The 27,037-nt window shown below is 46.9% G+C and overlaps 1 protein-coding gene across 1 annotated transcript in view; it reads left to right on the plus strand.

The window, feature by feature from the left end:
- LOC119660253 (coiled-coil domain-containing protein 174) overlaps window positions 1-27,037 on the plus strand; it is a 121,941-nt gene that overhangs the window by 8,809 nt on the left and 86,095 nt on the right. Inside the window, exons 2-4 of the mRNA XM_038068708.1 lie at window positions 2,474-2,865; window positions 2,928-3,045; window positions 3,113-3,299. Of these exons, the coding sequence (XP_037924636.1) occupies window positions 2,474-2,865; window positions 2,928-3,045; window positions 3,113-3,299 (697 nt within the window). The remainder of the gene's footprint in view (window positions 1-2,473; window positions 2,866-2,927; window positions 3,046-3,112; window positions 3,300-27,037) is intronic.

Genomic DNA, 27,037 nt, shown 5'->3' on the forward strand with positions numbered 1-27,037 from the left:
ATATGGAGTGGGTAAGACCAACAGCTATCTGAAGGTCTGCAGATATCCTGTTGTATAAGTTGTTCGAATTATTTCCGTGGAATAGCCAGCTTCTGGGGTGGTAGAAGGCGCACTTTTGAGAAGATAGGGGAACCAGTGGTGTTAATGTGGTGCTGCACATTGTGCTTCACTGATTTAGAGAGACTACATTCGGTAGTAATATGGCTGAACTTTTGGAGGAGTGCCCGAACACGAGAGTCAGTAATGTCCTCCAAAAGTACGGAAAGATTGTTGTTGGGGTGTGATGAGATTCTGCCTGACGAATTAAGGCTGGTTGTGGAGTCTATAAGGGACCTGTTCTGCAAGTCTACCCATACCCATAGTGACACAAGAAGTCTGTGCCTTAAATGGGGAAGCTGACATCCGCCAGGATGAATCGCCACGGGAACGCCCTACGCAAGCCAAGACTCACGTCCACTTGCCTGTAACTGTATGTGTTAATGCACGAGGAATTTGCCGCAGCAAGTTTCAAAGATTGTGGGAATAGCCGGTGGTTCGGGGCACAGGAAGAACCCAAGAACTGAGAGGGTCATAAATTGTTAGGCGACGTGGCGCTGCGTTCTGCGTGGCCCTCGCCAAGACCTCCCGCGGACCTAGTTTTTTGAGGTAGGCGCGAATTTACACGGGAGCGTACATCTGGTAGCTTTTCCACCGAATCTACGATGATACCAACAAATGCTTCGGTCCGTAAGCTGTCCTGACGACATACTTACCGATCGCCCTTTTCGGGCGGTAGACCGCGAGCGAACTCGCGACCGGCTGCCCGAACGCTGAACGTCGCCCTCATTTTAGCCATACTGGCCACTAGCGCGGCCGTCTCGCGCTTCAGCTCGCCAACTTCGTCAGAAGGCTGCTGAACGGTCGCTATTGTTGGACATGCGTGCACCTTATCGGGCGCAGCTGCCAGCGCCTCCAAAGAACCAGAGACGCACGCGAGGACCACCTGGGTGCCCTCCGGGAGTCGTCGAAGCCAGAGCGATTTCAACAAGTCGTCGTCGATTTTGCTCCCACCCAATTGCATCATTTCACGAAGCAATTGGCTGGGAGTTCGGTCGCCCAACGTCAAACCTGCCAGCAAGTGATCCAGCTTAGCTGACTCACTGACAGGCGCTTGATCAAGTCGGTCTTCAACAGTGTGTAGGAGGACGATTTCACTATGTCGGCCACCAGGAGGATGGAAGATATGATCGGTCGGTATTAGAACTGCGGGATGGGGTGGGCGGGGGACGGGTAGATTTAGGATAGTTTCGAGTACTGAGGCAACCGAGTCTTTGTATCTGCGCCAGCTGCTCCCTGCTGTTAATAAAGTTTAGTCAACGACGATTTGCTGTTTCTCCATCGCGTTCTGTGTATCTCCCGCTCTATAAAGTAGATAACCCTTCTGGCTACGTTCTTTAACAATGATCCCCTTCACCTTTGAGATTGCCTTAAGAGAGTTGACCTCTTCGGAAAAGCGTCTCAATGATGATCGTTTAGCCAATCTAATACTCTTCTTTAGAGCTTTATGTGCATGGTTATATCGATTGCAGCCAACAACTGAATAAAATTTTAGGGTAGGATTGAGGAGCATCCTAGTCGTTCTCCTCTGTTTTGCGAAATCCAAGTTTCACCATAGTGTTCTAGCCTTTTTTGGTGTTTTCAGTAGCAATTTCAGCAATGGATTTGATGCACGTCCTGGGGCCGTAACTCGGGCGCTTAGTTCTATTTTATACGTCACCCAAACTGGCACAATAGTTCTTTCAGGACGCGGTGCGAATTCCCCTTAGCAGAATAATAATAATACGGTCGCCAAGACCCTGCTTTCCCATCACATGTTCCAGCAAAGTGTTAGTAAAGCCTACCTATCCTAGAATCCAATCAAAAATCGTTGACGAGAGCAAAATCTCGTAGCCCAAATATTAGTCTGATTTCGAGAGTTGCCAGCCCACAAATCTCTCCGTTCGCCTCTTACGACAAGCAAGGAATCCTCTGATTGAATTTTGCAGGGGTTTTACTACCTCAGCGGGGGACCGGCATTCCATCTTAATAGTAGATACCATTAGTCGGAGTGGGCGGTTAGACGGTAATTCAGAGAGTAGTGATCCTTCCTTTAACCGAGCAAGGGCTCGTCTATGGTGAGTCTACGGGATAGGGGAAGGACCATTTTGCCCTTTCAGAACTCCATAAAGTATTATGTCAATGAATTCCGTAACTTCTGGCCATTTCGTTTACCCGTCAATTATAGAAAGATTACTGAAATATTGCCAAGAATTAGTGAGAGGGCCTACGATGATAATGTGCACGCTGGTGAATCGCGTTTTTTGTGTCGGAAAATTTTGTTAGGGAATACGGAGATATCGACTTCGTTATCGATAAATAAATGTGAAATTTGTTTTATTTGAGTCAAATCAAGCAGTTTATTTTCTACTTTTCCGCTTTATTAAATATTTTCCAGCTTCTCAGTCTCAAAGCCGAACTCTTGCGAAAGCAGGAAGAAGTAAACCGTGCCAAATTAAGACAGGCTGCCGAAACTTTCATACCAAAGAAAGCTACGAAACCAGATTACAGAGATGTTGATGAATCTAAGAAGGAGAAAAAACGTATTGAAGATTATGAAGATTCTGCCCTATTGGATAAGTCGAGAAAGGTTTTGGAAGCCAAGAGCCGGTTCTATGACAAAATGGCAGCTGCTGGTGGGAAGCTTAACTCTGATGATAACTGCTTAGTGCTTTTCAATCAAAAGAAACAAGACGAAAAGCCTTACAAGGAGACTAGCTCAGAATCGGAGATCAGTGAAGATGAGAACGAAACGGGAAAATATAAAACAGATAATATCGATGAGGAGTGGTAAATATAAATGTTTATAATGAAATCTCAATTGTCACGGAACTCTATCTTGATATCAACAGGGTCGAATATACCGATTGTTTGGGCAGAACTCGTCAGTGTCTCAAGAAGGATTTAGAGTTTTTCAAGAAGAAAGACAGCCAACTAGCAGAGAACATACAGCCAAGAATAGAATTGAATGTAAGTTTATTATTTCTTCTTCTAATTTTTTTTTTAAATTTTTTTCTCTTTTCCTTTTAATCTTCAGCAAAATGCCCCAATGTGGATGATTGATACAAATCCATCTAAGGTTACTGAATCCGTGATGGCCGACGACGCAACAGAAATGACCTCAATGATTTCTAAACACGATCAGCAGAAAATGAATTGGGAAAAGAAAGAGGAGGAGAATGTTCAAAAAGAAAACGTTCACTATCAAGATGTGTTGTTCGACGGTGAGTAAATTTTTTTGTCAAATTGACTTATGGAAGTATTTGTCCTTGAAAGTTGAAATATTGGAACAATATTGAAGAGGTAACGGAGGGGCGACATACAATTGGCTGAAATGTTATATCCAGTGTTATCTCACTTGGCTTTTAAGCCACTTATATTGTATTTCGCATGGAAAATTCCAGAAGGAACGAGAACCGCATCAACACATCAACTAGGGACATCAACGGTGTTATTCAAAGAAAAATATATTTCGAATGTGTTAATTTTAGTCTATTTTTAAATGGTTTCGAATATAAGCCGAGTGGGAGGACTGTCGATTACTCTGGCGCAAGCTGAAGAGGAAAGACCTATTAAGAAATGCACGGCAGTTTTGAAGCACATGCGATCTGCGACGTTCCTCCAGAAAAGCGTCGGCAAGGGGGTGAAAAGCGGGCTAATGGAACTCGAAGAGCTCCTGGACAGGATTTCATACTATAGGCGAACATGGAACGTAAGACAAAATCCGCAGGAAGCAGAAACAACCGCGCTTCCCGACGAGAACACCACGAATACCAAACGGATCGCTGACAGCCCATTGCAAAGCGAACTTGGTAAAAAACGAAAGGAGGAAGGGACACCTGAAAGAGATTTCACCCAGGTACTCTCCAGGGCTGAAAAGAAGAAGGCGAAGAGGAACAAAAGACAACAACACGTCGCGCCATCAGAAAAACCTCTGCCTAAAACTAAGGCGGACATGAAGGACGTAGTACCAAAAGAAAAGGTGGGTTGACGAAGGAGGACTAGACCGCCAGCTTTGTTTATTAAGCCGACGGAAGGCAAGACTTTTGCGGAAGCCCTCAGCGAAATCTGTTACAAGATTATACTCGAAGATAACGGAGCAGAAGTGTCTTCCATTCGTAAAACGAAGGGTGGTGGAGTCTTAGTCGAACTAGGCCCGAAGACTATAAATAAAGTCACGTTCTGTGAAGCAGTCAAGGGGCTTCTGGGAGAAAAAGTTTTGGTTTCCAGCCTGGAACCCACGTGTTTTTTGGAAATCCGAGACCTTGACTGTCTCACGGAAAAGAATGTGGTAGAATAGGCCATCAAACGCGAATGCCCGGAGGTAACCAATGTCCGGATTGGTATCACCTCCGCAAACTCCCAAGGCCAAAAACTCGCTGTGTAGGAAGTTGCTGAGCAATCCGCGAGGAAGCTTCTAAAGAGCGGCAAAATAAGAATTGGTTGGGTAGTGTGTAGGATACGAATCCGGGCCGCCCCAACTAAATGTTACAGGTGTTTGGATTATGGGCACACATCTGCAAATTGTCGGGGACCTGACAGAAGGGTCGTAAATGCGGTCAGGCAGGCCATAAAGCGAACACCTGCAATGAAAAGCTGCGTCCTATGCAGGGATCGTGGCGCGACTGATGAGAACGTTGCGCACACTGTGCGATCGGGGCGGTGTCCAGTTTTCAGAGCAGAACTGGAAAGAGCTAGGACACGGTCAACATGATTCGCATCCTACAAATCAATATGCATCGGAGTGCAACCGCTCACGAGTTGCTAGCGCAGTTCGCTGTGGAGACCAAAGGTGATTTAGTACTCATCAGTGAGCAGTACCAAAACAAGGGCCCAGTTTCATGGCATCCAGACATATCAGGTACCGCTGCCATCTGGGTTCGGGACGGCACTCTCCTTCCCAAGGCCGAGGGGACGGGTTTGTCTGGATTCGGTGTTCAGGAATAACGTTTTTGAGTATCTATTTTACGCCGAATGAGACGATGCCGGACTTTCGTGGGAGGCTTGATGTTTTGGAGGACGCTATCTTAAGCACGGATGGGCGTATCCTAGTCGGGGGTGACTTCAATGCTAGGGCACTTGAATGGGGCATGCCTCTCACAGATTCCAGAGGGAAACAAATTCTGAAAATAGCGGCGAGAACAGGACTGGTAGTTCTAAACACCGGATCCACCCGAACGTTCCGGCGCCCGGGCTGCAAGGGAAGCTTTCCAGAGGTAACCTTCGCGTCGGAATCACTGGTGTCGCTGGTGGACGGGTGGCGAGTTCTGGAAGGCTTCTCGGCAAGTGACCACCAATACATTGTTTTCGAAGTGGTAGACACAAACTCTCGGTGTCCGCCACCCCGGCGATCCTTCTGTGCATGGAACGTCGCGAAAGTGAACACCGGGAAGTTTGTCGAAACTCTGGGAACAGGTGGGGCCACGCTGGAGGGTACTCCTGGGGGCGGTGTCGCCGCAGCTGACACTGCCATAAATTCAGTTATGAACCTGATAACGACGGTTTGCGGAGCCTCCATGCCCAGGAAGACATTGAGGCGCGGCAAACCTTCCATGTATTGGTGGACAATGGAAATCGCAGAGCTCCGGAAGGAGTGTCACAGGCTCCGCTGCTTAACACAACGTCTAGGCGACCGGGAGGAGGCATGTACCATAATGATGAAGTACAAATCAGACAAAAGGAGACTCCGCAGTGCAATAAACAAGAGCAAAGCTCGCTGCTGGCAAGATCTGATTGACGAGGTGAATGGGGATCCGTGGGGACTCGGTTACAAACTTGTAACCCGAAAAATCGGGACTCTGCGGAAACCCTGTTCACTTAAGGCCGAGCAGATGGACCGCATTGTAAGGGCACTCTTCCCTGCGCACCCCGTATGGGATGATGACGTCGACGCGGAGAGCGCAGAGGACTGTCCACCTTTCTCTATAAAAGAGTTGGAACAGGCAGTCCTCTCTATGAAAAGCAAGAAGGCGCCAAGACCCGATGGTATTCCAGCAGAGGTATACAAACTGGTATTCCAATACCGGCCAGACTTACTGCTCGGCGCATTTAACGCTTGCCTGAAAGACGGCATTTTCCCTGCTCGTTGGAAGGTTGCGAGGCTTGCACTGATCCATAAAGGGAAAGGCGACTCCTAATTGCCGTTTTCATACCGCCCACTATATATGCTTGACACTGCTGGGAAACTGCTCGAAAAGCTCATCAGAAGTAGACTCACTGAAGCGATACACCCTGCCGGAGATTTATCTCCCCGGCAGTTTGGTTTTACAGCACAGAGATCGACAATTGATGCTGTTATGCAAGTCGTGGACGCCGTTCGACGAGGCACATAGCCGCCGAACTCGACGGGTGGTGCTCCTCGTAACACTTGACGTCAGAAACGCCTTTAATTCCGTAAGATGGAAAGACATTCTCGGCACACTAGACAATACTTTCAACGTGCCGAACTATCTCTTACGGATATTGAGGGACTATCTGAGGAACCACTCTCTGCTCTATGAAACACTAGAGGGTCAAAGGTGGATGGAGGTCACGTCGGGGGTAGCACAGGCATCCATCCTAGGGCCGGACCTCTGGAATGGTACCTATGACAGTCTACTTAAACTCGACATGCCAGAAGAGTCGCGTCTGGTCGGCTATGCAGATGATGTCGTAGCGCTTGTTGCTGGACGCACTGTCGAACAGGCGCAAAGCAGACTAGGCATATTGATGCGACGGGTAAGCGGATGGATGACTACTCATGGTTTCAACCTTGCACTGGAAAAAACCGAAGTAGTCATCCTGACTAAAAAGAGAATTCCGGCCCTGCGTCCCATATTGTTCAGCGAGTCGATAATCGAGTCAAAATCAGCGGTAAAATACCTCGGGTTGACTCTTGACTCAAAGATGAGCTTTTCTGAACAAATCAAAGCAGCAGCGAACAAGGCTGCAGGTGGAGTTTCGGCGTTAAGTAGGCTAATGGCAAACATTGGGGGTCCTACGTCTAGCAGGTGACGTCTTCTGATGAGTTCAACGCAGTCTGTCCTGCTCTACGGCGCAGCGGTATGGGCTGGCGCTCTTAACAAGGAGGTATATCGTAAACGCCTCGCGCAAGTACAAAGACGGGGAGCTTTGCGGGTGGCGTCTGCGTATCCCACTGTCTCTGAACCGGCCGTGATGGTGATCGCGGGAGTGATCCCCGTTGCCCTTCTTGCTAAAGAGCGTCAGGCCATATACAAGCGCAAGGGAGATGAGCCAAGGGAGGTGGTTGCTCGCGAAGAACGGCAACGCACTCTAGACGATTGGCAGCTCTCTTGGCAAAATGAATGAAACTAGAGGCAGATGGACTGCGCGGCTCATCGGCAACTTAGGTGCTTGGCTGAATCGGAAGCATGGTGAGATTGACTATTTCCCTACCCAATTTTTAAGTGGGCATGGAAGTTTTCATTCTTACCTGCACAAGATTGGAAAGGCGCGTTCTCTGGATTGTGTGTTTTGCAATGGAGTTGTGGACGACGCCCACCACACTTTTTTTTCTTGTGGAAGGTGGGATGGGGTTTGTCAGCATCTCTATTTAAACACAGGGGATCTCTCTCCAGACAACATTGTCGAAGAGATGCTGAGGACTGCTGATAGGTAGAACCATGTTGCCCATTACGTTCGGGCCCTTCTCGTTGCTAAGAAGATAGAACTCGACCGGTGGAGGTGCCGGATGGCAGGGGGTTCCTTGAACTGACAGTTCCCTTCCTCCTCTCTCCTCCTTCTCTACCCTCCCGTTGGTGAAAAGAATTCCCTGATTTGAAGGCTCCGCAAGGCGGAAGAGTTCGGGGACTAGCCGGAAGTAATGTGACAAACGGTTCCAGGCTAGCTCTCTGACGATGGGGAGGTTTTTAGTTGGTAGTCCGACGACGTATCGAATCGGGAGTCCAACACTGTGTGCGTAAATGCATTCATCACATCACATCACATTCACACATCATCAACTAGAGACATCAACGGTGTTATTCAAAGAAAAATGTATTTCGAATGTGTTAATTTTAGTCTATTTTTGACAAATTGCAATAACAAGCTTGATACTGAAAATTAACCTAAATCAGAGCGATTTCCTGAAGTCTGCTTGCTAAAGGATGTCAGGTACCAAATTAACTGAAAACCGATGAAAGAGGAGAAATATATCAGCATCTAATTGTAGACTCTTAAGATATAACGCGCTATTTCTTATTTCTTCCCTCACGGTCCTAACCCCTGAAAGGCTTGAGCGTACAGTTCGAGTATCTAGGGTATTTGGGGGATCTGGGAATATCGGAAAAAAATACGTGTCTGTTTTCCCGAAGTACTTTGGATGCCGAAAACTTAATCAACAGCACAATATGAGTTTATACGATTGACTCGTTCCTCGCATTGCATAAGTCGCAGCCAGAAAATGAATAAAGTGGCAGCATCGTGATTTTTTTTTCAGATTTTTGGTTGAGTAGTTTTTGAAAATGGGTCCTTTAAAGAAATGATCACTTTCGACCTCCCGCACTCCACACCTTTCTAATAAATGTAAAAACTAACACCGGATTCGGAAAGTACTAAACATTGCCGTTCATTGGATTTCTAACATGACTATATTTATTGAAATAAAAATTACAGCCCCCTTTTGCATATATGGGGCCCACCCTTAAATTCGACGTGGAATTATGTAACTCATTATATGCGTGAGCGTTCATAGTTCCCAACTTTCCACACAATTTGGTGTCAATCGCTGCAACTGTCTCCGAGAAAAATGCGTGTGACAGACAGACAGACGGACAGGTGGACGAAGTGTGTGTGAGGAGTTGCTAGATCTTTCATCAAGCGCGACCCCAGGTGGCAGATATGGGCATATCTATTCAGGTGTAAATATGTGTCCATGCACTTTTCTTTTCTGACTGTGCATGGGCTAGTGGTTGCTCATCTCGGGTGCCAGTACCGGCGATTTCTGGGAGTGATCAAGCAGACTCCCGGCCGTCGACCGCCGTACCTTAGTGGTGGACAACTTGGCCACCGTGGCATCTAATACTACAAGTATTTTAAATTTGGAGACAAAGGTGTTCAAACGAAGCACAACTTTGCCAAGAACACCAATTACAAAGGCAAAGAATGATATGCTGAAACGAGACAGCTGGCCAAAAAAGGCGATTTGACACCCATCGCATCTGATCAATTATCATCCAACAACAGCAAATAGATCCATTCAGGAGAAGCTCATTAAGTTTACGATCTCCTCCATAGACAAAACGGCAGAAGAGAGAGCTCATGGGAGCTCAACAATTTAAAAAGGCGATGGAGTTTGCAAAAGGAGTAATCTGACCAAAACTCCCCGAGAACAGAGTCCTGACCCAGAAGAACTACCTTTTATGCAGCTTGAGGCTAACATAGTTGAGTATCATCAAGGGCAAGCACAACGTGCACCAAGCCATTAAGAACATGGTGAGAACCATCAGGGTGTTTTATAATAAGTCGCAGGAAGAAGAAAGAAAACCTAAGGAAAAGCCGAACACCCTTGCCCCAACAATGTCACAGGCATCCCAAATGACACCAAAGTACAAAGTCATTGACCTTCAGACAGCCAATCTGTTGAATGAGACCAAATGCAAGAACCTAAAATCTTTATTTTGACAGCATATACCGCACTTCAGGGACCATTTGATCCCGTCTTCAGTGCAGATTTTGCACTTTCTTCTTTTAAATTTCGTGTTAGAACCAACCAAATCTCCTTTGGTTGAGAAGAGTCAACGCAGTTCAACAGGTGGCTCTACAAAAGTAAATGTGTAGTGTACGTTTTCAACTTTAACCAACAGAGCGGCGTTTCCATCGCCAATTAGTTGAAGAAGATATATCTCTTCTTGATTGTCACTGTCTCATATAATACAGCAGCCGAACTACAAGAGTCAGTGGTGAAAACGCTAAGGAAAGACTATGGGGGAACACAAACCGCCATCATCAGCCTACCAGTGGAGAACGCACACAAACTGTTACAAGCAGGGAGAGTGAGAATAGGCTGGGTTATGTGTCACCTTAGGGCACAGGTGGCGTTAAAACGGTGCTTTAGATGCCTTGGCTTTGGTCACATTGCGAAGTCATGCACTAACCCAAATGACAGGTCAAAGCAATGCAGGAGATGCGGAGTGGAAGGCCATATCAGCAAGGACTGCGGAGCTGACCCAAATTGTCTACTGTGCAAAGGAAAGGAGGGTGTGGACCATCGGCACATTGCGGGCAGCAGCAGGTGCCCGGAATACAGGAGAGCCCTTAGCACGAATCGCAGATGAAGTTGATACAAATCAACCTCAACCACTGCGAGGCGGTGCAGGATCTACTCGCGCAAACCATCCGCGAAAAAAACATCGATGTGGCCATACTAAGTGAACCATACCGAAACCGCGGTGGTAGCGTTTGGGTCAAAGACCAAACGGGCCAAGCAGCGCTGTGGACTTGTGGAGAACAAGCCTTCCAGGAAATAATGGAGCACCCGGAGGAGGGCTTCATCAGAGCGAAGGTGAAGGGCATTCACATCTACAGCTGCTATGCTCCACCCAGCGCTACACTCGTCGAGTATGAGCGGATGCTTGCCGCTCTTGTTTTGGATGCAAGAGGACGTTGGCCGATCATAATAGGAGGCGATTTCAATGCGTGGGCTCTTGAATGGGGCAGCCGGATAACTAATGTCAGGGGACGTGTTCTCCTCGAAGCATTCGCGGAGCTAGATGTGGTACTGGCGAATGTTGGGTCTTCGTACACTTTCTGGGGAAGGGGCCTGGGGTCTATAGTGGACCTGACATACGTGAGTGCCATTTTAGCCAGTAGAATCGCTTGGCATGTCAGTGAGGACTATACTCACAGCGACCACCAGGCAATATGCATAGAGATCAAGAGCGGATCGAGCTCAAAAAAGAGTTTTCGCAGAATGCCGGGTAGTATGCTTGGCTGGACAGTGAAAGCTTTCGAGGGGGACACGTTTTCCGCGGTGCTCAAATCCGACATATCCCTGAATGGTACGGCTGGAGAGAAAGCCACCCAGATCACTCGATGGGTGACGGAAGCATGCGATGCTACTATGCCCAGAAGGCGATTGCTCCCCAGTAGGCAACCAAACTACTGGTGGAACAACGAAATCGCAAGTTTGCGAGCCGCATGTTTTCGGGCAAGGAGGCTTTGCCAGACGCTCAGGGGAAAACCCGGTGGCGACGGTCGAGAGGAGGCGCACAAGCAATTGCGTGGCCGGCTAAAGAAAGCCATTCGGAGGAGCAAAAAGAACTGCTTCAAACAGCTGTGCGACCATGCTGACATAAACCCTTGGGGCGAGGCTTACAGAGTGGTGATGAAAAGGCTGCGGAAATCATCCCAGGTGACCTGTCCGCGCCTCCTGAAACAGATTGTTACCACTCTGTTCCCTCACCACGAAAATAGGGGAAGGCAAATTTTGGTCCAGCTAAATGACGGCATAATACCGCCTGTAACTGTGGAGGAGCTGCGGGAAATATGTGGTAGGTTCGGTGACAACAAGGCCCCAGGTTTGGATGGCATCCCCAACCGAGCTTTGAAACTGGCAGTGAAGACTAGGCCCGAACTTTTCGCCAACACCTTCGAGGCGTGCCTAAAAGAAGGAATATTCCCTGCCCAGTGGAAAAAGCAAAAGTTGGTGTTGCTTCCGAAACCTGGCAAGCCACCTGGAAACCCAGCGTCTTATCGTCCTATCTGCCTGTTGGATACAATGGGGAAGATGATGGAGAGAGTCATCTACAACAGACTTCTGCCCATCGTCGAAGCCAGCAATGGTTTGTCGGAACGCCAGTTTGGTTTCCGACGCGCCCACTCTACGGTGGACGCAATTAACATGGTGGTAAACCTGGCAAAATGTGCACTGATTTCTGGCGGCTGCTGTGCCGTGGTAGCGTTGGATGTTAAAAACCCATTCAACTCGGCCAACTGGAATAGAATTAAAGGGGCGTTGGCTGACATAGGTGTCCCCGGATACTTAGCGAATTTGGTGGAAAACTACCTCTCAGAGAGGACTCTCTGGTACGGGACGGATGAGGGCCCCAAAGAGTACATTGTCACAGCCGGGGTACCACAGGGATCGGTACTTGGTCCCCTATTGTGGAATATCATGTATAATGGGGTGCTTGCTCTTTCCGTCCCAGAGGGGACTACGATTGTTGGCTTTACTGATGACCTACCTGTGGTTGTTGCAGCAAAACACCCAGAAGATGTGGAGGTTTACGCAACGGAGACAGTGAGAGCGGTAAAGTCCTGGCTAAAAAAAGCCGGGCTGACCTTGGCGGACGCGAAAACGGAAGCGGTCTTAATAACGAAACGCAGGAAAAATAACACTGTAAAAGTGGAGGTCGGTGGACATACGGTCGTATCAAAGCCGGCTATCAAATACCTGGGGGTAATAATTGACACCAAATTGAGTTTTAGGGGACACCTAGAGTATGCATGCCAAAAGGCAGCTAGTGCCACCACGGCACTTGCAAAAATGCTGCCAAATATTGGTGGACCGAAACATTGTCGGAGGTTGGTGCTAGCCGGAGTGGTGCGCTCCATCCTGCTCTACTCGTCGCCTGGGTGGGCAGAGGCGCTTGCAGGCTCTCAGAGACGGAAGCAGGTGAACTCGGTTTACCGGCGGATGGCTTTAAGGGTTTGCAGTGCTTTTAGAACCACATCAGATGAGGCAGTATTGGTGGTGGCAGGCATGATACCGGTTGACATTCTGGCCAAAGAAATGAGTGTCCTGTACAGTGCAAGACATATGGAGGGGCATGCACAGCGTAGAAATGCGGCAAGGTCAGAGTCGCTTGATCTCTGGCAACGCAGATGGGACGAGTCTGCGAAAGGTCGGTGGACGCACAGGCTCATTCCCAACATTAGGGTGTGGCTTGAGCGAAAACATGGGGAGACCAACTACCACATTACCCAGTTCCTCACGGGGCACGGTGGTTGCTACAGGCAGTATCTGCACCGCTTTGGGTTGGATGATTCTCCGAACTGTCCCAGATGCGATGGCATACCGGAGGATCCAGAGCATGTGATGTTTCACTGCCCACGATTTGCGATGGAGAGAAGGAGCTTAAACCAGGTGCTGGGCAGGAGCGGGACCTCGGAGAGCTTGGTTACTGAGATGATGGAGTCCGAGGAGAAGTGGCTTGCGGTGCTGGGCAGGAGCGGGACCTCGGAGAGCTTGGTTACTGAGATGATGGAGTCCGAGGAGAAGTGGCTTACGGTTGGCTCCGCAATCATCCAAATGCAGGAGGAGTTGCTGAAGGAACAAAGAAGGAGGAAAGCTGCAAATAGGAGAAGGATGAGTGCCTAAGAGCAAACCTACTCCGCGAAGTAATACCTCAATGGTGGTCCCGCGGGGCTGGGGCTGGAGAGACCGGGGGTGGTTTTTAGTGGGTGTGAATCCCACACGCGCCCGCTGTAGTTCCGCCGTTCAGCCGGAGAGAGACGGCACGGTGAGATTAATGATAATCTTACACAGTTTCGCTCTAATTATTTTTTATATTCCTGGGTAGTTGCCCCCTTAGTAGCAAATAGACCTTCATCATACACTTTGTTGGACCTTATTTTCTCCGCAGTTTCATTCACTTTTGTGCTAATACTTTTTCAACCCCATAATGGCGCCTCTTAATGAATTAAGTTTATTTAAAAAAAATCAGTAAAAATTGTAAGTGCTAAAAAGCATTCTAATTTTCTATATGAAAAGAACAAAAATAGTCATTACAATTTCAATTAGTGCAGGCAAGAAAGCAATTATCAAACACAAGCAAGGAAAAACGAGAAAACACCAAGCGAGAGAAAATAATTCATTACATCCACAGAAACGAGCAACAAACCCCTCCAGCACATTACGGGTATATTCACTGTGCGTTTGCATAATAATGATTGATGTTAATCAAAGGACTCCATTAGACAATTCTCTCCAGGCGAAATTGGGTGACAAAATGATGGCAATAAAGCCTAGAAATCAATACATTTTGAACTATAAATCTGGATGATTTTGAGCAGGGACAGGTGATATGAGTTTGGAGTTACCAATTTTCCATTGTGTTTGAATTGTTTACCTTCATATTCGCAATCACAGGAGCAATTTCCTGCTTTATTATAGTGCTTAAAGGGGTCATCCTTTGTGATGACCTTTTCTTTTCGTTTTTTTGGAAAACTGTTGGTGCCTTATTTTTTTCCGCCTTCTTTAATGCATAAGAAAAACGGCCTGATGAATCACAATCATCCTAATTTGCGAACTATAGAAATATGTTCTGAATAAGTCGTGAAAATTTGAGAGAATTTCGTTCGATAGATTGGGCTAACTGACTATTCGAACGGAGCCTCACTGATACCTGATCACCTCAATGAGTAAGTTCAACCGTACCATGCTACGGGGGGCTACGGCACGGCGGACTTCCTAACCCCCATACTCGCGGGGAATCAACTGAGTCCCCATATTGAAACAAAAAAAAACTACAGCCAAACAAGCGGGACCCCGTACCGCACTCAAACTGGTTAATCAGGCGGAGACACATCTCCGAAATACTGTGAGCCATGTAATTACACCCAAAAAGGGAGAAGTTGGGACGTCAAGCAGTGGATCCAAGGTCAACATTGGTATACTGCTAGGACTACAACCAACAAACACCACTGCTCAAAAAGCAGGGACATGCAAAAGTACGTCTGAGGTAAATATATCAGACGTCAAGAAGGAGACAGGTCTTAGTGTCGCAGGTGCTAAATGGTACCTGCCATACCTGAAGGGAGATCTGAAACCAGAAGAGGCCGTTAAGAAGGCTCAGGATAGACTTAAGCCATCTTTCTCGGAACCAAGAAAGCGGGGAGTAGCAGCGATTAGCGCGCATGAAGGGAATGTTCCCAAAAAATCAAAACCTGAGCCCAAGAGGGGAGAAAACCCGGGTAGGTCAAGAGTGAAGGCAGGAATCAGAAAACCCGCCATTAGATATGCTAGTGCGGTCAAGGCCATTCTACTGGCCATACTGCCAAAAATGTTTCCCGAGCAATTGGAGGAGTAGGAAACTATCGAAGACCTTGTCGTCAGGGAGATGTGCAAGGGATGGACTGGGAAACTTGTGTTCACCTTGACGCGCTTTCGACGAGGGCACATACTGGTGAACTGCGCGAGGGAAGACACTGCAGAGTGGCTGAGGACCATAATTCCTAAATTGTCAGGCTGGGGAGAAGCAGAACTGTCGAGATGTGCTGGGGATGATATATAAGGAGCACACATGGTGACAGTCTTTCGCCCGAAAGTCGCAACAATAGAGACGAAAGATCCCGTGGACCTCCTAATCGCTCAGAATGAGGATCTCCATACGCGATTATACAGAGTCTTCACAAGCAAGGTGGAGGGCAAGGGTACACAGAAGCAACCAGGCTTTACAAGGCTGCAGTCAAAGGCGGGGCAATATCTTGTCTTTTTGAAGATGGGACATTTACCGAGAATGAGGGGGACAGGGTACACCTGCTTCTCAGAACTCACTTCCCAGGGTCCTACCTCGCGACGGCAGGTGACTACATTCTGCCTGACACCCCAACAACGAATAAAATGGGAAGAAAGGAGAACTGGAAACTAGCAAAAGAGGCATATTCAGAAGCTAGGCTAAGGTGGGAACTTTTAAACCGCTGCAATCACCCGGAGTAAATGGCATTTTCCCAGCACTAATCCAGACAGGCCTAGAAATCATCTTAGAGTCTCTTCTGAAGGCGGTAGGGGCAGCATAGCCCTGGAATGCAGACGATCTTTTTCACTCTAAATCTTTCAGACCAATTTGCCTAACATCCTTCGCACTCAAAGCGGTGGAGTAGGGCATAAACTAACGTTCTAAAACGTAGTCCCCTAAATCAGTGTCAACATGCTCACCGGGCAGGACGGTCAACTAAAATTGCTCTGTATCAGCTGACGAATGTACTACGGGATGCCATAGAAGCAAAAGAAATAGCACTGTGTGCATTTTTGGATATCGAAGGAGCATTCGACAACACATCGCACACAGAGATACAAGGGGCCCTGAGCCGCAAAGGAGTTGGAAACATCCTGGCTTTCTGGATGGGCAAATGCTAGGAAGTAGGCAAATAGAAGTGCTGAGTATTCTATTGTCATGAATACTACTCAAGGTTGTTCACAGGGGGACATGCTAACAAATATTACAATACATATCCAGGGTTACGTGGACGACATTGTTTCAATCCGTAGGGGCAAATATGAGGATACCCTATGTGATAGAATCCAAACTGCACCACCGTTTTTATTATATTTTCTTTCGGTTTTGCTTCGCTAGTCGGCATTCCCACTTTGGGCATATGTTTTCCCCCTTCTGAAATTTTGGTTCTGTTTGTTGGACTGGTCAAGACGCCTTTTTCCTTTTTGTCGCCTGTTGATTCCCTAAAGTATCCCGCTTCATCTCGCATTTTCTTATTTCATCGAAGGTCGACGACCTTGTGCAAATATGCAAATATGAGGGTATCCTATTTGATAGAATCCAAACTGGACTACGAATCGTTAGTAACTGGTGCAGGAAAGCGGGGCTTATTCACCTCAGAGCCATTAGACTAAACTGACTAACTACTAACTATTCTGGAAGACACATCATCATCATCATCAACGGCGCAACAACCGGTATCCGGTCTAGGCCTGACTTAATAAGGAAATCCAGACATCCCGGTTTTGCGCCGAGGTCCACCAATTCGATATCCCTAAAAGCTGTCTGGCGTCCTGATCTACGCCATCGCTCCATCTTAGGCAGGGTCTGCCTCGTCTTTTTTTTCTACCATAGATATTGCCCTTATAGACTTTCCGGGCTGGATCATCCTCATCCATACGGATTAAGTGACCCGCCCACCGTAATCTATTGAGCCGGATGTTAGCCTCAAGCGCGTAAAAGGTAGTTCTTCTGGGTCAGGGCTCTGTTCTCGGGGAATTTTGGTCAGATTACTCCTTTTGCAGACTCCTTCGCCTTTTTCAATTGTTGAGCTCCCATGAGCTCTCTCTTCTGCCGTTTTGGCTATGGAGGAGATCGTAAACTTAATGAGCTTCTCTTGAATGGATCTATTTGCTGTTGTTGGATGATAATTGATCAGATGCGATGGGTGTCAAAATCGCCTTTTTTAGCTATCTCATTTGAGGCCATCATTCTTTGCCTTTGCAACTGGTGTTCTTGACAGAATTGTGCTTCGTTTGAACACTTCCTTTTCCAAATCTAAGACACCTGTAGCATTAGATGCCGCGGTGATCAAGTTGTCTACGATAGAGGCCCTACGGTCGAGGGATACCGACGGCCGGGTGCGTGCTTGCTTCCCAAAAGCCGCTGATACTGGGGTTCCAAGTCTCTGTACCGTAACAATTCTTCCCGTTGGTTTTATTTTTTGAAGAAAACTCTAGCCCATGCGTAATCAGAAAAGCAAACGCATGTACACATATTTACACATCAATAGGTATGCCCCTATCCGCCACCTGGGGTCGCGCCTGATGGGAGGTCTGGCAACTCCTCACAGGGTTGTCTGTCTTTTTTTTCGACTGGAGGAAATCCATCATGGATACGCATGTGGAATCTAGGACACGCATGCCGGAGTCTTACCGACTAAAACCTCCCATATAGTGCTGATATTTGCCAGTGCAACTGAAATCGAGGAAGCAATAAAGCGAATAAAATCGAGGAACCACGACGACACCACTGTGGCTCAGTGAATTCTTTAATCGGGTTATTGAGGAAGGTAGAACACCATCTGACTGGCAAGAAAGAACCACAGTTCCAATATGACAAAAAAAGATAGTCCAGCAGAATGTTCAAATGACCGTCCGATCCGGTTACTTTCCCATACCATCAAGAACACATTCTTGGCAAGCGTATTCGCGAAATCGTTAAAATAACCGTGAATCAAGCGGGATTTGTCAAGAACTGCGGAACTGCTGATGCAATACACGCTGCGCTGGGTTCAATTGCTTTACCATGATCCAAAAAGTAAAGTTCAAAGTGTGGCGGGTATAACAAAACCGCTTCGTGTCTCTGTTGGTGTTCACCACTGCTCTTTGTTCTTTTTATGGGCACCGCCACACGGGACAGCCAACGTCCAGCGCCCTATACATTGCTTTATGCAGATAATGTTTCCCTAGCGTCTAATAGCAAAAATAACCTCGAGCAACTTGTCCAAAAATGGAATGATCGCCTCATGCAACAAGGTCTCAGATTGAGTCTGAACAAAACTGGATTTTGACGACCGATCCCCATGAAACAGGCACAATCACTGTCAACGGCAATGACCTGCCCAGAACTGAGCGATTTTAATACGTACGTATCAACGAGCATTTCGAATCTAAGATTTACGGTAATGTCGCCCGTCCTGTCGCTCTCTATGGTTCTGAGTGTTGGTCGACTACAAAAGACAATGAACGGCGTCCTGCGGCAATGAAGACGAAGATGTTGCGTTGGATTAGTGGCGTGACACGTTTTGATCACATGTGAAATGATGATATCCGCGATCGATATGGGGTTGCACCGATCGTGGGAAAAATGCGAGAGAGGCGTGTTCGATGATATGGTCACGTAATTCGTGCTAACGAGAATTCACTAGCGAAGATTGGTGTGAACATCGAAGTCGATGGTAAACGACCAAAAGGCCGGCCTAAACAACGGTGGCTTGATACCCTGGATGGGGATTTAAAAGCCTCGCAATTGCATTCAGATCAGGCATTTGATAGAGCCAAATGGCGAAAGCGATCACGACGAGTCTATCCCGCTTGTGAACGGGACAAAGGCTGAAGAAAAAAAAGAATTGCAGTAGCTTCCCTTCTATGCCTCCGCTGGGCTTCTACTGCTTTTAGCTACTGGTGGTTCCGGTTCACCGTTGCAACTACCGCGTCTCATGCTGTATTTGATTGCACCATGTACCTTACCAGATTTTCCACCATTAAACGGGTATTGAGTTCTGTTTCAAGATTTCGCCTTGAGCTTTTAAATCTTGAGCAGATGAAGAAAAAGGTGCTCTGCATCTTCGGCTGCATCTTCACACGTAGGACAATCGGGCGATTCATCTAGACCGAGCCTATAGAGGTACTCCCTGTACCCTCCATGTCCGGTTAAGCACTGAGCCTCACCGTTGTTCCATGTAGTCCACATACTTATGTCTGGGATAAGCCTGTGTGTCCACCGGCCATTGTCCGCTTGGTCCCATGCTGTTTGCCATGCAGCTAATAAACTCATACGCTCACTTTGCTTGTTTAGGCTTGCTTCCTGATTCTCGTACAAACGACTTGCCTCACTGCCGGTTAGAATATCCACTGGGATCATCCCCGCAATCACGCATACGATGTTGTTCAGTAGGCGCAACATGTTCAGAGCTCGCTTAGCCGATATATAGCTTGAAGCTGTCTGCGTGTTACCGACGTCAATACTGGTGCCGCGTATAAAAGGACCGACGACTCGTGATAAAAGTAATCGTCGACTGTGTTTAAGGTCGCCTATATTCGAAAGCATCCTTGCCAGTGTTGAGGTTTAAAGCTCTGTTTGGAGGCGAAAGTGTCCGGATGTCTGAAGTGGCTAGAACGCTGGGCTGTCGTAGCGGAACGTCGCGGTTAAAATCTCGCTGGTCGTAGAGGGATTTGTTAACGCGACTGAATGTCGGATACCAGTCGACTCAGCTGTGAATGAGTACTTGAGTCAAATCAGGGTAATAATCTCGAGCGAGCACAATGCTGACCACATTGCTTCCTATATGGTGCTATAATCCTGTGGTGTACGGTTACGGTCTTGAATGAAGTGCTGTAATACACTTCAAGACTGATCCAATATGGATTGTTGCGCCAACGATTATTATTATTATTGGAGTCGAATGTTAGTCGCAGGTATTTCAGCGATGTCTGAGAGCCAACAACATCCGTTCCGATACAAATTTCAACAGTTTTCTGTTTCCGCCGCTTCGTAAAGAGCATCAACTGCGTCTTGTTTTTGGTTAGCTCCAGTCCGTGGTCATTAAGTCAAAACTTGATCGTCCGTATAGCTTCGTTTGCATATATCTGTACTTTGTCGGGGTTATTGGATGTTATGACCCCTGCAACGTCATTTGCGAATCCGACGACAACGGCTTGCTTAACCACTGGGAGCCGTAAAGCGCTGTGGTTACTGGAAGGATGTCTTTGGCGCTCATTGGTATCATTGGGAAGATTATTTCCGGATGATGGGGAGGCAGTGTTGTCAGTCTCCCACCATAATATAGGATACATAATAGGAGGGACCTTTTGCCTTTTATTGCAGACATAACAGACTTGTACGCTCCTCCCCATGGATCGGCATCTGCCTCATCACAGAGTCGCTTGAAGTAATAATTTTCACTTTTCGTGATAGTCCACTGCAACTTGTTGCGTTCCTGTTTATATTTGAGGTGTCTTTGTTCATATTCTGGCGTGTTTCTTCGGCGTTGACTTCACCTTCTGGCCTTCAGGTATTCCGTACAATACTTCGCTATTTCAGCGTTCCACTAGTAGTTAGGGTTGCGGTTCCGAGAGTGTACACGTCTTGGCATGGAAACGTCACATGCTCGGTATATCTGTTGAGATAGCTGCGATGCTGCTATGGCCGTTCCAATAAACTCGGTGTTCCACTGCAATACCTCCAGAAATGTATCTTCATCAAGTGCTCTTGATGACAACCCTGTTTCCGGTTTCTTCGGGTGAGGATTTATTGTTCTCGGTCCCTTATCAATAGTAATATTAGGTTGGGGAAAAAGTAATGTATTTTCTCAATAGATGGTGACACAAACATATCTTGTGTTGTACTTATCGCATCGGGTTATACTATACGGCGATTTGAAGACGACAATCTGGGCTACATGTGTCTCTTTGACAGTTTTATGATCGTACGTTTCAGTCTCAAGTTATAGCGCGTCAAAGATGGAGTCCACCAAGCAAGAAATTCGTCATATTTTACATTTTTACTACCTGAGAGGTAAAAATGCAACGAAGGCGGCCAAAAAAATTTGTGAAGTTTATGGGTCCGATACTGTAACGATTCGCACAGCGTTGGTTCGATCGATTTTGTTCTGGTGTAGTGGATGTCGAAGATACATCCCGTACTGATAGGCCAATCGTCATAGAAACCGATAAAATCCTCGAAATCATCCAAGTAGACCGGCATGTGAGCATTCACTCGATTGGCCAGGAACTGGGTATAGACCATAAAACCGTTTGGAACCATTTGCGGAAGATTGGATTTCAAAAAAGCTGGATGTTTGGGTGCCACACAAGTTGACACAAAAAAAATCTCTTGGACCGAATTAACGCCTGCGATGCTGAAACGGAACGAATTCGACCCATTCTTGAAGCGGATGGTGACTGCTTATGAACACTGGTTCACGTACAACAACCTCAAGTGAAAAAGATCGTGGTCGAAGCGCGGCGGGCCGGCCTAAACCATCACCAAGCCCGGATTGACGGCCAGGAAGGTTTCGCTGTGTGTTTGGTAGGATTAGAAGGAAATCATCCACTATGAGCTGCTCACCTATGGCCAGACCGTCACTTCGGTCCTCTACTGTGAGCAACTCGACCGTTTGAAGCAGGCGATTGACCAGAAGCGGGTTTAATTTTTGTGCCAATTGAATTTTGTACGGCAACATTTTTAAATCGATACGAATTATGCTTTTGAGTGTGGTTCTTGCAATGCCTAACTCCTGGGAACGGCGATAACTCGATGTTCTCGGGGTCTCCTGGCTCGTACGGCTTCAATTTTTTTTATCGGAACGTCTTGTACGTTGTCTGGATGCGTGACTGGTATTGCTGAGACTACTGTGGTTAGTAAATTTTGCGTATAAACGTTGCAAAGTGCTTTTAGATGGGGAACTTTTCACTTTAATTTTTTTTACGAAATGTACGTTCGGTTAAGACAAGTGAGACCTTATTTTGAATGTAAAGCTGGATTATTTCAGCGCGTTCTTTTGGACTGTACTGCTCCATGCTATAAATTGTCTTGGACTGACGCTTCAAACGCGATATTTCATTAGTCAATCTGACATTCCTGCCACAAATTACAGGGTTGCCAGATGGGCCCACATTAAATGGCCTACCCTGTATTATCCCTGAAAAGGTTACCCCTATTGATACGAAATATGGTAGAAAGCTGGGACTTGTGAATCCCATTGCATTTAGTGAGTAACATAACTCCACGTTGAGTTTAAAGAGGGTCCGCATATATGTAAAAGAGAGGTGGACTTTTTTTTCACTGCTTATAGTCGTGTGTGGTATCAAATAAAAGATCTCGGTTAGTACTTTCCGAAATAGATATTTGTTTTGACATTTTTTGCAAAGGGGTGGAGTGTGGGGCTCCGAAAAGGGTCAGTTACTTCAAGGACCTGTTCTCATTTCATACCTGAAGCGTTTAGCTTCCGGTTTTTCGATTTATTTCATGATAGGCACCCAAGCCAAATGCTTGGAGTTCTCCACTGTCCCTTAACATATTGTGTATGTGTATGGTGGGGGAGAAGCTACAACTTCTGAGCACTCAGGCCATGTTGGCCCATTGTACTCATCTCCCCCGTCTAACGGAATATTCCGGATTCGTTAACGTATCGCAGGATTTCCGTTAGTGGATGTGATGCTGCCCGTCGCAATTGGAGAACATCGGCACCAAAGATCTGATGCCTGATGCGTCCATAGGCGGGGCATTCACATAGGAAATGCTCCGTGGATTCCGCTTCCTCATTACAGGAGGGACACGTATCATCTTCGGTAATTCCTATTCTGAACATATGCCCAGCTAGTGAATTATGGCCTGTCAGAATGCCCACAATACACCTGCAAGTCCTCCTGCTTTTCGACAGGATAAACTTTGCGGTACGCATGTTCGGTTCTGGCAGGAAAAGTTTGGTGTGTCGAGCAGCATTTAGGTTCTGCCACCTGTCATTATGGTAAACTTGTTCCCAAGTTTTGAAAGCAGATTTAGCCAATGCTACTGATAATGATCCAATTGCTGGTTCCGGTCCCGGCATAGGGGAGATTGACCCCTTTTTCGCTAAAGCGTCCGAGATTTCATTTCCCTCTATGCCACAGTGACCAGGTACCCAGAGTAGTTCCATCGTATTGAATCTAGACATAGAGTTCAAACGGTTCCTGCATTCCTGAACGATTTTCGAGGTGATCAAAGGACTGCTCAATGCCCTCAGTGCAGCTTGACTGTCACTGTAGATTGCGATGCGCCTGCCCTTCAACCGCTCGTCAATCACCCAGTTTGCCACCCTTAGGATCGTATAAACTTCGGCTTGAAAAACCGTTGCATATTGTCCCAAAGGAAAAGCCCACTTCTCGTTTTTATTCTAGAGGTAGACTCCGGCTCCAGAACCCTGTTCTGTTTTTGAGCCATCGGTGTAGAAGACTTCCGTATATCCCGCCACGCATTCCTCTGGGTCTTCCCAGTCCTCTCTACGCTTCAGGGTAACTTCATATCTTCTACCAAACAGATGTATGGGGACACGAGAATCGAAAGGCATTTTAAGAACTGGATTCAGTCCTCCCAGTGACTCTTCCAATGCTCTGTGCCCCCCACATCCGTTGTTTTCCCATCGATCTAATCGAATTAGCCTATGAGCTGCTCTCATTGCAGTGCTTTGAATAAATATATCCAGGGGCTGCAAATTGAGTAGTGCATTCAGAGCTGCGCCGGATGTCGTGCTCATGGCACCAGTGATACCCAGACAAACAGTTCTTTGCAGTGCGGCTAGTTTACGGTGAAAACCTTTTTGTCTAACCTTAACCCACCATACTACGGATGCATATACGAACATCGGCCTAATGATGGCAACGTATATCCACATTACCACATGAGGCCTGAGTCCCCATGTCGAAGCAAAGGTCCGTCTGCACAGCCCATAAACTGTGAGAGCTCGTTTCATATTTACCTCTACATGTTTTTTCCAAAGAAGTTTTTTATCTAGAGTGACTCCCAGATATTTCACTTCTTCGGAGAGTTGAAGGGTAGTACCCTTCATCTCAGGGAGACAAAGACCATCCAGTTTTCTCCTTTTTGTGAATAAAATCATTGTGGTTTTATTTGGATTAACTGACAAACCATGTCTAAGGCACCAGCTGCCTATCAAATCAACGGCACGCTGTATATTCCTACACACCGTTCCAAGATCCCGATCAACAGCAAGTACAGCCACGTCATCAGCATAAGCTTGAGCGTGTATTGGGAAATTTTGCAGTTCGCATAGCAGTGAGTCGATCAGCATACTCCACAGAAGCGGCGAAAGCACACCTCCTTGGGGGCAGCCCTTCGTTGCTTCTGTAGTCAGGTAGCGATCGACCCCTACCTCAGCGCACAGCAATCTTTGCGTTAGCATAGCATGGATCCACTTAATTAAAGCATCATCAACACCATGCGCTCTGGCGGTATCACAAAGTTTTTGAAAAGGCGCACAGTCAAAAGCCCCTTCAATGTCCACGAACACCCCCATCGCGTATTCACCATTCAAAGTTGCATCCTCTATCTTTGTGACCAAAAAATGAAGAGCAGACTCACAGGACTTTCCACGTTGGTAAGCATGTTGGTTTTCACTAAGTGGGTGTGTCCTAAGTGCGTTTCCACGAATGTGACGCTCCACCAGTCTCTCCAAACCTTTCAGCAAGAATGAAGTCAAGCTGATCTCTTTGAAGTTCTTTGGATTAGAATAGTCATCTTTCCCAGGTTTCGGTTTGAAAACTACCTTAACCTGTTGTCAAGAAGAAGGCACGTAGCCCAGAGCAAGACATCCTCGAAAAATATTTCTTAGAGGTCGCTCTAAATGCTCCATACCCTCCTTTAGCATTGCCGGATAGATGCCATCCATGCCAGGTGCTTTGAAATGTTCAAAGTACAGTATGGCAGCTCTCACCTTTTCATGAGTAACAACCGCTTTCGCAGTGTTCCAGTTCCCCTTGCAACACTTGCGTGTTGAAGGGGTTGCAAGAACCGTCAACTCTCCCCCTACCACTTCTCTCACCCGTTCTCCCGGGTGGTGTACTTCCAGGAGGGTCTGTACTGAATCCAGTCTAGAGCTCGTGAAAGTATCGTCGGGTTTTCTAAGAGAATCCAACTTGGCTGACTCATCCCTTTTGAGGACTCTGTACAGCCTTGAAGTCTCTCTTTCGCCTTCCAGTTCCTCACAGGACGCTCTAAAGGAGTCTCGTTTCGAACACCTAACGAGCCTCTTATATTCACGTTGTGAGTTCCTGAAATTTAACCAGTCTTCGTTCTTGTTACTTTTGCAAGCACGGTTTAGAAGTCGCCTGGTTGATTTCCTGAGTTTTGCAGTTCTCGGTTCCACCAAGGAACCGTTTTACCGCTTTGGCCTCGGAAAATAGGACAAGCCTCTTCATAACACTCGAAAAGTGTGCAGTTCAGAGTTTTCAATTCATCTTCCAGCACCAAAGGAGTCCTTAGTCGCCTAGGGAACTGTACTTTATTGCCAAGAAGTTCCTTGAACTTTGCCCAATCCGTTTTCCTAGGGTTCCATCTTTGTACTGCAGACTCATCATCATCATCAACGGCGCAACAACCGGTATCCGGTCTAGGCCTGCCTTAATAAGGAACTCCAGACATCCCGGTTTTGCGCCGAGGTCCACCAGTTCGATATCCCTAAAAGCTGTCTGGCGTCCTGGCCCACGCCATCGCTCCATCTTAGGCAGGGTCTGCCTCGTCTTCTTTTCCTACCATAGATATTGCCCTTATAGACTTTCCGGGTGGGATCATCTTCATCCATACGGATTAAGTGACCCGCCCACCGTAACCTATTGAGCCGGATTTTATCCACAACCGTACGGTCATGGTATCGCTCATAGATTTCGTCATTGTGTAGGCTACGGAATCGTCCATCCTCATGTAGGGGGCCAAAAATTCTTCGGAGGATTCTTCTCTCGAACGCGGCCAAGAGTTCGCAATTTTTCTTGCTAAGAACCCAAGTTTCCGAGGAATACATGAGGACTGGCAAGATCATAGTCTTGTACAGTAAGAGCTTTGACCCTATGGTGAGACGTTTCGAGCGGAACAGTCTTTGTAAGCTGAAGTAGGCTCTGTTGGCTGACAACAACCGTGCGCGGATTTCCTCATCGTAGTTGTTATCGGTTGTGATTTTCGACCCTAGATAGGAGAAATTGTCAACGGTCTCAAAGTTGTATTCCCCTATCCTTATTCTTGTTCGTGCTTGTGTTTGACCAGTGCGGTTTGATGTTGTTGGTTGATTCGTCTTCGGTGTACTGCAGACTGTTCACCCGCAATTGTCAGATTGAATTCTAGATATCGGTGATCTGACAGTGAGACCTCGTCTAGCACTCGCCAGTGTGTAATCAGCTCTAACAATTTTGGGATACAGATTGTTAGGTCAATTACTTCGCTTCTTCTCGGTCCCACGAACGTAGGGGCGCACCCTACGTTTGCAGTCATAAGACCAACTGAAGTGATGAAATCAAATAGCTTCTCCCCTCTTGGATTGCATTTGCTACTGCCCCAACAAATATGTTGAGCATTCGCATCGCAACCTATTAAGAGTTCGAGACCACTTGATTCTGCATTCGCCACCTGATCCCTAAGCTCTTGCGTCGGTGGAGGATACAAAGAATCATAGGGTAAATAAGCGGAGGCAACTATGATGTTTTCCCTCTCGCCATTTATCTGATATTGTACGACGACCGTAACTAAGTCCTAGGAACAGAACTGTCTCAGCATGGTTGCCTCTAACCGTTTTGACATCAGGACGCAAGCTCTCGGTCTTATGGATCTTTCGTCGTAGAAGATCATAGCCCCCTTTACTGATCCAATGCCACAGATTCTGTTAGTTAAATCGAACCCACGGTTCTTGCACCAGAAAGATATAGGGAAAATCCTGTAGCTTTGTCATTCTCGCTGCCAACAGGTAGGAGGGAGTTTTGGCATGCTGCAGGTTAATTTGACCAATCCTTATGTTTTTCGACATAAACTTAGTCTATTGT

Source organism: Hermetia illucens, chromosome 6 (assembly GCF_905115235.1).
Source record: "Hermetia illucens chromosome 6, iHerIll2.2.curated.20191125, whole genome shotgun sequence".
Taxonomy (NCBI): Eukaryota; Metazoa; Arthropoda; class Insecta; order Diptera; family Stratiomyidae; genus Hermetia; species Hermetia illucens.